This window comes from Anopheles coustani, chromosome 3 (assembly GCF_943734705.1).
Source record: "Anopheles coustani chromosome 3, idAnoCousDA_361_x.2, whole genome shotgun sequence".
NCBI lineage: Eukaryota > Metazoa > Arthropoda > Insecta > Diptera > Culicidae > Anopheles > Anopheles coustani.
Genome location: NC_071288.1, coordinates 12,884,463 through 12,898,002, shown reverse-complemented (window position 1 = coordinate 12,898,002; position 13,540 = coordinate 12,884,463). Strand labels below are relative to the sequence as shown.

General features: G+C 45.7%; 1 protein-coding gene across 1 annotated transcript in view; it reads right to left on the bottom strand.

Moving 5' to 3' along the window:
- LOC131260945 (uncharacterized) overlaps positions 1 to 12,978 on the bottom strand; it is a 41,186-nt gene extending 28,208 nt beyond the window's left edge. The window contains exon 1 of the mRNA XM_058262808.1: positions 12,801 to 12,978. Within this exon, the coding sequence (XP_058118791.1) occupies positions 12,801 to 12,978 (178 nt within the window). The remainder of the gene's footprint in view (positions 1 to 12,800) is intronic.
- Positions 12,979 to 13,540: the final 562 nt, after the last annotated feature.

Genomic DNA, 13,540 nt, shown 5'->3' with positions numbered 1-13,540 from the left:
TTCGGCCCGCAAATTCCAATGCAAATGATTGTGCAGCGCCGGAAATGGACGACCTTTTGCTTTCGCCTGTATTTCCGATGGTTTTGCTTTTCTTTTCCGTTCTCCTCCTCAAGCAAGTAGGATGTTGAATGTTCTTGACGCAACGCATCACGTGACCACCGACGTGAAGCTGGCAGGCTTTTGATTCGATGCCGTCTCGTGGACCCCTCGGGGATTAAAAAAAAAAAAGGTATACCAAGAACGATGGTGGAAAGCAGATGGATTTGTCCCTCCCAGGAGGAAAGAGCTTCCGCATTCGATGGGGCGATCAAGTGCTACTGCCAAAGGAGCTTATTTTGTGGTCGGGAAATGCTCGAAAAACATCAACAACAAGAACAAACCACCAGACCATTATTCACATTCGCAGAACTTGTTCTTTTTTTGCCAATTTTTTTAAATTGTAAGCTTTCTTTTTAAAATTCGAACGAAACGGAAGATGCAAGGAAGCTGCTATTCCCACTGCAAAAATAAGCCAACATGTTGTCTGGTTGGACTGCGCAATCTGATAAAAGAATGGCATACCGGTATGATAAAAGCCCACACCCTCTTTCCAAGCAAACATTCCACCGTAACTAAAAAGAGCAAAGCGAGGCAGGATAACGAATCATCCTTCGGGATTTGTTATCTGTTTCGGCAAAATTCTTCTGTTAATTGGAGACAGGTCGACAAGATTGATGAACGGTCGGATGATTGATAGCAGGAATTCTGGGTATTTCTTTAAAAAGAGCACACTACGATCGGTTTCTCGGAGGAACATAAAAACAGAGAACCGCTTTGAACCGGTTTGTTCGAAAAAGCAAACGTCCTCTGGAAACATGGCTTCACAGTGGGTGTATTGTTTGAAGTAACAAATTTAGCCTCAAAATGAAAAATATAATATATGTATCCTGTTTTGTGTTTTTAGTTATAAATGAATTTCCAGGAAAATACAACATGGTTTACCTAGAAACATGCTATTCTTGAACATCATAAAGTTCGCAGTATTTACTTCATTGTGATGTAATTTCTTGCATGTTTTCTCTACTGTTCAAGCTTTCCTATTTTTGAGCGTAACAAAATTTTAATTTCTTGTGCAATTGTAGAAGGGGAGAAAGTTGATTATGTTATCACCAGCCCAGACCCAGCTTCTTCGGCTTCTCCATCCATCTCGTTGAAGTAACCATATTTAATTATGTTTCCAAGCGAATTTAAACTATGGAATGTAATTAATCAACTCAGTTGATGATCCAACGAGTTGCGTCACTAAAAGAATGTGGAGAATGAGAACAGTGAAAGAGTGTTTGAAACAATAAATGGTAACGTAAGAAATAAAAAGTTCTTCAAAAAGGGTAGCATGGTTTTCCATTGCGTGAAATAACATTTTTCTTGCTATTTTTAATTCTTGTTTTCTGTAATATGACAAGTTTCCCCGATTACTTACGTGAGTTTTTTATGAGGTTTTGCTTTGTAAGCTGCCATTTTTAACTGATGCTAGAAATATAACATCTGCACAGTTTAGTTCGTTGAAAAAATGTGTTATTAAATTCCTTGCCTCACCTGTAATAATGGAAGGCATATTATGAGCCGCTGTATTTTTTTAAATAGTTTTTCACACACTTTTTAGCGTAGCTCTTTTCCTATTCACGTTATTTCGTTTCTCCGTTGAAATTCCACCGAGGCTTATCCGCAAGCCGAATCGCGACAAAATACCATCGAAAAACAGGCAGCATAGTAACAAACGAATTCCTGTCCAATGACTTGTTCTGAACCTGAGAGAATGGAAAATGGAAGCATTTTCTTCCACCCCATTGGCGTACAACTGCGGTAGAAAGGGAAAGTCTGCGCGGTTCAGAGAGAAATAAAGCGCTACATCTTTAGATATCTTATCACGTCTGGGCTTCCACTTCGGTTTTCCAACTCGCCGCAGACAATGTTTATTTTTTCATCGGTGATTAGTTTGTTTTTGCCCTTGGTCGGAAGAACAGCAATCGAATAATGTGCCAAACCGGACGGGACGAAAAACAAAGACAATAGCGACCGTAGTCCAATTGTGGTCCGACAGGCGAGGGAAAATAATTAATCTTCTGCAAATGTCCTCGAGCGCTCCAGCGTAGCATTAAGTGTTTCTGAACTTTGGCAAATCTTTTGCGCACAGTTTCAGTTTGGCGATGACGAAAGAGAGGTTGGTGAAAGATTCTGTTATTGCTTGATTTTTGACAACGCAAATTTGGTACGAAACCTCCCTTTCCTTTCCAGTTCATGGAATGGCTCTATAAAAAGATCCTCCACACGCTGTCGGCTTCGTGTATTTTTATCGATTGGCTTCCACCGATCTTACATCACCGACGCCTTGGCCGCCTCGCTGCTCTCCTGCTATCAACCAAACTCGGCAGCGCCGAACCGACGTCGGTGGAAATCCAAGAAAATCCTATTAGAGGATTATGCATTGCAATTATGTATCGTTTGCTTTCATTCCATACACAATTCGTTCATTTTCACAGCTTGTGAATCGACAGCTGAGTTTCCCGAGCCGGCCCAGTATGTTGACGTTGCGTTGGTGCCGTTTCTTTGGTCGGGCCGCCTTGTTCCGCCCTGCTGGCGGTGTGGCGAACATTTTTCGCGTGTCGATAATCCGTTTGTTAGACCGATTGTTGCTGCCTTTCGCTTGTGCCGGCTAGGATCGGGCGGTTGCTTGATGCGGTTTGCTGTCTCGGCGAACGCTAGCGAACCCGGCGAGGATTAGCGTAACTTTTATCGCACTTCTAGCACATTCGGCGCAGTTGGGACATATTTAAGGCCCAGAGATGGGGAAAACAAGGTTTCCCATGAAATTCGTGTCCCATTACTTCGGCAGCAAAATTGTGTTAGCATTGCTACTATTCGGAAACGAGATGTCGGAACGTTCCAACACAGTTCACGATCAATGTACAGAACGCTAGAAATACGCTTGGATATAGCCGGAAAAAATCGTTAAATTCACATTCCCTTGATGGAGACGCCTGGTGGTTTTCAGATTTTGAAGTGTTGAATTTTCAAAAAATAAGTAAACAAAGGAAACATTTATCCCACGGACATGGAGAGAGGAAGAGAGAAAGAGTGAAAAATCGTACACAATTAAATTTGCTTTACCAAGCAAGGGAATGATGGATGAACGCCGTCACTGGAAGCGACGAAAAATAAAATCAACAGCAATCAAATTTTGCGCTTGGCATAGTCGAGCAGCAGCACAATCCATTTTCAGCTTTCCACCACAACGCTTTACTTACCCATAATTTCCAATAAGCCAAACAAGGATGGGACACTAGCTGAAGCGCACGTTACAAATTATGCTATGAGTTTTGGGTGCGGGAAAATATTACCCTTTGTTGCGTCGAAAGCTTTTCAAGTAGAAAATTGCAACGACCATGAAAAATCCAGACTACCAAGCGTCTCTCGTTGCGCACCGAAAGAGCTCGAAAACGGGCACAACAGGCAGCCTCCCGTGCGTCGTAGAGCAGCGCAAACCATCGGTTGGCCGCGTGTGATTGATGCGAGTCCCCCCCATTGTTGTGCGGGAAAATTGCTTCGTTGAGCTTTGGACTCATACTTTCCGGTCGCTGAAAACCGCGTCCCAGCACGAAGGTTGTGCGAAGCTAATTTACCCCCACACGGCCATTCATTACGATAGCATTTATTTTACCTCCCGCTTGTTTTCCTCCCAACACCCGACCAGAAAACATTTGTTTGTGCGAAGGGGTAAAAGAAAAATTCACCCCATGAAAGGCAAACAAAAACTAACGCCACGTCAGGACCCGGATCACACGGGTGTCGACGGACGGGCCGATTCTAATCCTTTTTCTTCAATTACCCTTAATTGCTTACACGCAAGGGCTAAAGCGTTTTCTTGCCATGCCAAATATCAGCACTTCACGATACGAAACCGGTGCAACTGGCTGGCGTTTGCTTTCTTTTCTCCACGCCACTTTTGACGCGGTGATTCACCACAATTTCCGGTCGTCAATCTTCGCCCCTCGACGGGCTGCCACCGGTGGGTGTGTGTGTGTGTGTGCGTTCACGTGAGCGTGAAAACGGTGGAAAAGTGTCCGACTAAGGGCGACGAGCGGCGAGACGGTACAATATTCGCGATGTGATGATTGAAATTAATTTATTTTTAATTTGCTTTCCCCGGCGCCACGTTATGCTTTCGAACACTTTTGCGGAAATGGTGGGAAAACCGGGATGGAGAGAGTTGGGGAGTACCTTTTCACCTTCCGCACGCGCCACACGAAAGCGGTGAAAGCCGGTACACCAGCTGGCGGGAAAACGCAGACTGGGTTTTTGTGGGCAATATTTATCATTTTATAATACCCCAACTCTTTTCGTACCGGCATGGAGGGAAGCGATTGAGGTACGGTGGAATGTGAGCGTGGGGTATTGAAGGATTCCCATCCATCTTCACCGACCAAGGATATTCAAAAGCACGAAGCGTGGTAGGGTTCCAGCGGAGAAAACGAGTAGGTAAGGCATGGGGAGTAGAATGCAACTCCTCGAGGGAGCGTCAAATCTGCTTTGTGGATGAATTTACAAGGCAAAGAGAAGGAGGAAATGAGAAAGCCAGTGGAGAGAAAGCGCGACGGATTGATCGAAGCGGGTCTAGAACGGAGCAGTTTTCCACCAGCGAAAGGAAGGATAGCGTTGCGACGCATCAAATCCAGAGCGGAACGGGTGGCCATCGTTGTGAAGAGCACAAGTTTATGAATTTATGAGCTTATCCTTTGAGCCGCGACAGGGTCGGTGAGGGTAGGCGGTTAAGTGGGGGGGGGGGGGGGGTAGGAGGCGCCCGTTCTGAAATATCATAATTTTCGTGTTTTATGAAAAAGTTGTTCGGCTCAGCTGGAGCTGCATAATGGGTGTTGTTTGCGTGTCGACGAGAGTGAGGAGAAGGAGAACGGCAGCTTGCCTCTCGCTCACTAAATACCCCACAGCTGTTCCCGCCACCCGCCAACCTTTTCTATTTGCTTCAAGAGGTCGTTTAAATGCCACAAAGCGCACGGAACCGCTTTCGAAGAGCGTGACGTTATGGGCAGCAAATCCAACCTTCCCGTTCCACCAACTCAAAACACACCCCTTCGCACACCCCCTTTCACCATAGCATATGCGTGCGGACGCATCGTGTCGGGGCAATGAATTTTGCTATGAAATTTAGTGTCTGCCTCTCGTTCGACATTGATTTATGCGGAGTTGCGTGCGCTTTAACGGGCGGAGAAAGGGACGGAGATCGGGCGGTGGAGAACTAGTCGACACTGTAAAATGGTGACGGAACCAGTGGCCAGCTATAGCACACACACACACACACATACCCAGAAGTTAAGGCGATTGATGGCGCAGTGTGGGAATCCCGCAAGCCATAAAACCGAACGTTCCCAAACCATCGCCCGGTTCGGTCGTTATTTCACGTTCGACACGGGGAAACTATAGTGTCGGGAAAAGAAACACTTATTTGCCGCTGCACGTTGAAGTGGAAATAAAATAGCTCGATTGAGGAGAAGTACCAGCTCCAAGAATCAGTTCTAGCCGATTAAGAGGGTGAACATGTGTTTAAATATTAAACAAAACCGGAAGAATTGAATGTGGTCAAATGTAGTATATTTATTCAGTATTGCAGGAGAGTCCTTACTGTTTGGTAACACTGAAGCTTCAAGAGTCATTTCGGTTTTTTAGGTTTAGTTGAACCTAATTATTGAAACTGTATGAAATATTTTAGCAACGTAAAACTTGTATTTGAAATTAAATTCGATGCTCATAAGACAATTAAAATAATAAAAAAAAGAGAAGGAATAATGAGAAAATCAATTCTAAGTCAAATATTTGGCTTCTTACAGTTGCTATATGCGTTCGTGTAGTTGTGACATTCAATTACGATCTGGTACCAACGGATTTACTGCTTCATCAACTCGTAATTAATTCTTCGTTGTTCGTGATGAACAACAGACTTCGAGTATTGTTTTTTTGTTTTGAACAAAACATTGTAGTTCACTTTAGTAATCTATTACTTTCTCGTTTTCTATAGATTGTCTTTACAAAATTTAATAAATTATGGAAATGTAAAAGATCTTCTTTTCTCCATGAGGTTCCGTCCAAAACAAGAGCCTCCGTACGGCGGTAAATAGCAAATAACTATAGATTACCGTTCACCGGCACTTACTCTTCCCTGAAGGCTACTCAGGGCGGCGATTTATGAAGGTATCCAGGATTTGGAAGGAAGCGCACATAAAACCAGGTACTTCCTGTTGGAGCGTTGGAGTCAGTGCTGCTGACCCAAATCGCGGTCAAACCGTTTCTGCATCGCTTCCAAGCAGACGGGGCTTTAGCGTTAGGTCCGTGCTGCCCCGTCGAGTCCCCGGAATGACCCTCGGGGCGCACGAACCGGGCCGTTGTGCATAATTGAACTTTCTGGCCTTGCAGGGGCGAGGGTTCGCTTCATCATAAGTCGAATTGGGGTTGTTGTTTTTCGCTATTTCAGCCCGACCTTTGCGTTGCGCCCAAGCGACCCCGGTTTCACCCTTTTTTGCCCGCAAAAAGGGCTCCACCGTACCCGAGGCCACCCTGTACGGACGTGACTGACTGGCGGGTTGTCTAACTGTCGGGCGTCGGTTCGACCGGGTCCGGATGGAATGCTCGCGTTTGGCTCCAGTCCCGGGCGGGAAAATCGATGGGTTCGGGGCGCCCGTGTCCCAATCGATAATATAGCAATAAACGATGTTTTTCTATTTCTGTTCGCTTCCCATCTTTGCCCTCCTACAAGCACGGCCCGCAAACATTGGAGCGTTCTCGATCGTTACGCCTGGTGGATGGCAGTAGCGTTTTCTTTGCCAGAAAGCAAACCACCACCATAAAGCAAAGCAATAAGCGCCAATCATGCTGCAATCACTTTCCAATAAAAGTAGTACTTCTCCAGTGAAACGGGTGGAAGCATGGGGAAGGTTTAATAGAATCCACTCGTTTCCCTACCCGGCCTCTTTCCGCGTGCCTCGGTGAAAGGTTCCTCCCGCTTCCCGGGGCTTCGAAGAACGGGTGAAGAAGCATCGATAGACAGAAAGGCGGGGGAGTGAAAAATGTACACTTCTTGGTTGAATTATTTATGACACCACTCGACGACCGGCAGGGCGATCCATCGATCGTCCGACGCTCCACGATGCGCCATCGATGTCGGGGAAGCAACCGCAGGGGGGTGGACGTTTTCCAGCGGGAAAAGGAAAAGCCGTCAACTGGAAGTCAACCAGCAACCCTCGTGGGAAGGTTGACGAGCAAAGACATTTCTTGGGAACGAACCGCTTGTTGCGAGAGCGCGGCGATGGGGACGTTCACGTTCGTTCTACCTATTTATTTTGTTTCACACAATCGGACCTTCCTTCCGCCACCGTTCCAACACCCCATTCATCTACCCACACCCCTGCCTATAACAAAAGTGTGAATTTGTAAAGATTACGGATGTGGTGAGTGAATGATTTGAATCCCATTCCGACCAGGAATTCTCTCTTGCATGTTCCATTCCATTGTGCGACTTCTAAATATACAGCTCCAACTCGAACACATCCTCATTCTAGGACTCATTTCCCTATCCTTTCCGGTTAGGTCGGAAGACACAACCCGGGAATGGTACAGCTCGATGGATGAAGTTCCGGTCAATTTCTCCGAGAAAGCTAAGAAACATAGATTGTGTACCGGAACCGAGACAAATGATAAATATAGGACTCATTTCTCACCGAGCAGATTCTGTACGTTGCGGAAGCTTGAAAATCTGGACCCGGAACACCGACCCAGGGGACATAGATTGAGGGTGGGAAAGGTTTCCAGTTGAATAGTACGTTGATTGTTATTCTCGGTGCTTTCTAATTGACCCATTACACGGCTTGTAACAATCTGAGCATTCATTGGCAGCTTGCTGATTTAGCTCCTCCTTTGAGAATCGGTTACATACACATAGTATGTACAAATTACGGAGGTATTTTAGTTCCCTCATGCGCTTTATTTACGAAACAATTATCATCATTGAAGCATAAATTATCAGGTTCAACGCAGAATACAAGTTACACCATCTTTGAACCGGTTATTGGTGTTTATCCAAGCAGGAGTGATGATGAGTATCATTTGTTAAACAACCTTTCATAACTAAAATAAAATGTAAACAACGAATCAATCTGTGAAGTTTTAACCAAACTGTTTTACAAAGCTTTTCCCTGGATAATACAACTGAAATGACAAAAAACGTTCCCTTCTGTCAACATACCAATACAACGTAGATGTAATCTGTTGACAAAACGTCGTCCCGTCGCAATAGAGGCACTTTTCGAGAGCACCTTTTCATCAAAGTTGTGATAATCGGTTTCGAGAGCAATGATACGACTGCGTCGGTTGAATGTTAGATGGTTCGTTGGAAAACAGGGTGATTTCTCGCAACGGTATACGGTACCATGTTCATCTCGGTAAACCACAAATGAAGCCTCTTCACGCTTCTTTCCGGAACTGTTGAGCAGCGTCAATTTTCCTCCGCCTGCGTGGTTTGCGACGTAAGCACCTCAATTCCAACGAATCGTAGCAGGCGTGCCGGGTAATCTTCCACCGGCTATTTAAAGCCGAACGGAGGAAGAAAGCTTTTCCGGCGAAACGCCTCGCTTGCGTACGTGTTTTTCTTTCGGGAGGGGAAAGGATCTCTTATCCAGCTGATGTCAAGCAACACAAACCCGATCATTGGCCAACCATCCGCATTCGGCGACGGATGTTAGGAAATTTACCGTAACACGCTTTTACACGCCGGTGCGTGATAATACGAAGCACATCATGACGCATGGTGCTGCATGCGGTGGGAACGGGTGAGAAATGGCACGTGTATCCGGATGCGAAGGCGCCGATGGCGTAATTAACCGCAATTAGGAATCTTTCGCCGCCTTCCACTGAAGGTAGTATGAAACCTCCTTCGGCGGTCGAAGCATTAAAATAAACCGGAATCATTTCCCCTCCACCGGGTAACGGAGGAAGGCGCCCCCGGCCGAGGAAGTGGAAATGCTGTTGCTCTTCGGAGCGTAATGTCACTCGGTGGGCGCCCACCTACCAGGCTGTGAGACGAACGCGTGCTAATGGTGGTCATTTGCCGTATTTGCAGAGGGCGAACTGGAGCGAACGCGGTTCCGTTCGGTGCCTAATGGGTTGTGAAAAACCAACGGCCACGGAGGACGCCTGTGGCCAGGCGAGTGGATTGGTGGGAAAATCTCGTTTTCGCAATAATGCCCCTCGTGAATAAAAAATAGCCAGTGAGATTAATTAGTTATTTATGAACGGAGCGAACCGGTTCGGTTTCGGCGCGCCGTAGGTGGAAAATTATGCTAACCTTGTTTTTTTCTTCTTTCTACTCTTACCCTCAATTACTTCTTCGACTTGTGCAGCTGTAGCGTGTCGGGGGAGATACATTTTCCTCGAAAGCAACTTATTCTCATCTACCAACCCGCGGGAAAGCCTCCCTGCACGAAGCCAAAACAAGAGAAAATGGACGACACACGGCCTCATTTATGCAAGCACCCCCAATGGCCAACGGTCCAAGAGGGGATGGCCAAGCTTAGCAGTAGCTTTAATTGCATAAACCGGACAAAGAAAAAAAGCAACGCGTATAAAAAAAAGTAAGGCGAGTTTGGGTCACGTGAGCCTCCCGATGGGTCGCTGCATAATTTATGTTTCAATCCACCGAACTTGTTAACTTTTCTACCACTGCCAGCACCGCCCGGAGTCCATTTCAGTTCCCGGAAAAACAGCGGTCAAAGTGCGTGTGTGTGTGTGTCGACGCATCGTGTGGTTTTCCGCCTGCGATACGTGTTTCCCGATGCGTTTGAGGTGCGGGTAGGCATAATTTATTTTTTAAAGCGATCTGTTTCGGTGTCAATTTCGATCGCTTTTCCCTTTTAAGCACTTTGACTCGTGTGTTCAAACGAAGTAAAACAACACCACCGACAGTGAATCTTGATGCGCTGTATCGGTTGCAATCGGGATGGTCAATAATGGACTCTTGATGGTTCGTTCGATGGAATGGTGGTCGGCGTTACCATTTTTACCGTTTCGCTGCGGGCGACTTTAGACTGTGACGTTATTTTGAACATCAAAATCACTTAAATTTCCCGATACGTAATTTTTTAAAAAGGTTGTAAATTAAACAATCTTTTGAAGACAATTTGCTGACAAGATGATTTTGATTTCATGTTTAAAATTCAAATCTTTGGATAATTGTTAGCAAACTTGTTTCAAAAACAAGAATACACAGCAGTGTAATATCTGAACAATAATTAATCATCCCTTAGTAAATTAAAAATTAATTAAAAAGTGTTGCGGACGAAACATATTTCAAAATTTTAAATTGTCACTCAATTATGTATATAGATTTGGTGACTGCTTCCTAGTGTTAAGATATCACTATTAATAATTAGAGTTGAGTTAAATTGATTGTTACATCAGTGTAGAAACAAAACAAAATAAAATTAATTTCATAAATACTTTTTCTTTCTTCTTTGATCCCATCTACGGTTGTAAAATTTGTTTACTAAGCTAAGCTAAGTCAACGAGCTAAGTTGAAAATTTGAAAAATGACATGTAACTGGTAGGTTCGGAGTTAGACGGTAAGGATCTGGATCAATAAGTCTAATAGATGGAGCGAAAAAAGCTATAAAAAGGGCTAAGATAGCAGTTTAACTTTGTAACGCCGCGTAGCACGGTTTTCCAGTAAATAAAGTTGCAAGAAATTGCACTTGAAACGGAATTTTCCAACAACGGTTGCGGAACGTAATGAAAATTCTATTCACATTGTTTCACGATACCTCGTGCGTGTGCGTTTTATAAATTCATAAATAAATTGTATGTGAAAGTAGTTACCGTCTAACGGCATCTCAAGTGCAGCACGCCGGCGATAGTTGATACTGCATGCAACACGGCACGTCCAAACAGCGCAATGAATGCTAATTGAATTGATTAATTTTTCAATTGCAGTCCGACACTTGCACACCTTTCCGCAACATACCACCGGCACCGGTATATCCATGCTGCGATGTATTTTTTTAAATGTGCTTCAAACTTTGTCCCGACCGCTTGTCCGCACACGTTCGCATAAGTGTTTAATTCCATGCTAATCGAATCGCGCCCGGGCCATCTGATGCGTAATGGCTTCAAATTAATTTCCATCTAAGCCCACCGAAGCGTATGCCGAGTGCGGGTCACCGAGCATTTTCCAAACAAACGGCGGTTCCGTAGTTGAAAGTTTGCAGCCGCATTCGCCGCCCCTGAGCATATGTACGAGCTGGTGATAATTTTGAACCTACATTTTTTCGCCTCCACTACCAGACGTTGACATGCCGAGCAACTTTGGTCTGGGGACGGAAACCGGGCGCGAAGTGGTGTGGAATTGTGAAGGTGGCGAAGGCGCTAAAAAGTTTCCTTCCCATCGCCATCTTTCGAGAGAGAGCATTCCCACCCTGGGCGGCGTTCGTTCGGGGTGCCTTTTTTCCCACCAGGCGGTTGTTCTTAAAGTTCTTGGAAACCAGAAGCAACGACACGCCCGGCAGAGGGCATGTGGAGTCAAATAACAGCGAAAGGCAAGCCGGTCTCATTTGTCGTGCGTATCATCTAGGCTGTTTTTTTTTACAGTTCGCTTTTCCGCTGGAGATGCTATTTAATATAAGTTTCCCGGCTGCCAGCCCGCCTGGGAGCAAACAACTGTTTGAATGCAGCCGTCTGCAGGCTACATGCGGTTCGCTCTAGAGCCGTAATTTCCGCCTCCATTCCTTTGGGGAAGTTTTCTTTGGCGCGGGCGAGCGGCACTTTGAAAACTTTCACGCAGGGAGGGGACAAAGGGAGGCAAAAATTAAATTTCATCATCCTTCACAAGCACACAACGGATGGCGGCAGTTAGCGTTAGTTTGAATAGGGAGCGAAGCTACCTTCAAGCATACTTGTCGTATTTTCTTCGCTCTCGGCAAGCATCAAAAGTTATTTTTTCGGTGTTAATTTTGTACAACCTTAATGCAATATGTCACCGGCAAGCAGGGCCTCAGGACCGGTCGAATTTATCGTCATGTTTGCTCTCCACCAGAGCGGTCATGAATTTTCAACGAAACGTAAACCTACCATTTCCCGGACGGTGTGAAAGCGACGCTTGCGACAGCTTCCGAGAAAAGTTTCCGAAAACATAATTCATTAGCGGAGCTGTTTGTGTTTGTTAATGGACGGTGATCTGATTTTTCAAATTAAAAGCCCAAATTGTGGGTGTAATCCTAACGAGCTTGTTTGAGTGGTTTTGATTAAACGATTTTAAGTTAATTGTCAAGTATCAACTTTCAAAAGGAACGCAAATTCCAGGTTTTGTTTTCCATTTCATTCCATGTATTTATTTTTCATTTGAATCGTATCGCCTTGCCGTAATTGAGTTTCATGAGTTCTCGTTACCGCCTGCAGGATTTCTGCTAAATATTCCCGCTGTACCGTTCCCAACAGCCTAATGGCGTCAAATTTGACGCCTCCGCATGAGAATACTGTAGGCGTGAAGATGCATTAATTCTATTTTCCGCCCCAACACCAACACTCGGTGTACTAGGTCTGGGGGAGATGGTAAGTAAATGGAATTGCTCTGCTACCAATTCATATGCTCCCGAAATAGACTTTCCCGACCTTGAGGGTTCTAGCTGTACGGCCTGTTGCAGCCTTTCAGGCGCTTCAAGTCAACCGGTTCGAAGACTCTTATACTAAAAGTAATGAAAGTAGGAAATTACCTGGCAGAACGATGTCATCGACGTTGGCTGTGGCGCTGCCACTATGGTCGATACCGCTACTACTACTACTGCTGCTGCTGCTGCTACTGCTGCCGATACTGGAACAGCAGACGGTCAGTATGTTGATCGCCAGCAGCAGATGGCAGACCAGAGCCCGCGGACGACTTTGAAGTTTCATGTTTATTTTCCCGCTCACACTCGCATACGAGCAAACAGCCTCATGAAATGGTGCACCACTGGACCACTGGGCTCTACCACACACGCGCACACATACGCACCCACGCACACGCCACAACGTCGACCGGAAGGGTGAGCAGAGCAAACAAACTGACACCAAAAACACACGATGGGCAGATGTCGGAGTGTGGATGGGAACGGGGATGAGGCTAAACCTGGGATGAGCACTTGAAGGGTCTAGCCCACCAACACGGACGACACTAGGCTCACCAGGCTTCGCGAGCTCCGACACTTAGCCTTCGCATTCAAGTGCGTATTACGACGGTTGTATCACCACTTAAAGCACAATTCTTCCACCCACCCATGGCAAATTGATACAGGCCGTGGCAACGTGTTGCTGTCCCGGACAGTGAGTGGGTGTGGGTGTGTGTGTGTCGGACAGTTTTGGTTCCACCCGGAAGCAACCGTTTCCCCGGACCGATCGAGGGCTGCGATCGGAGGCACTCACTTTGTCGCGCTGGAGGACATTTGCTCACTGAAGCACATCAATTCGAACCTGCATG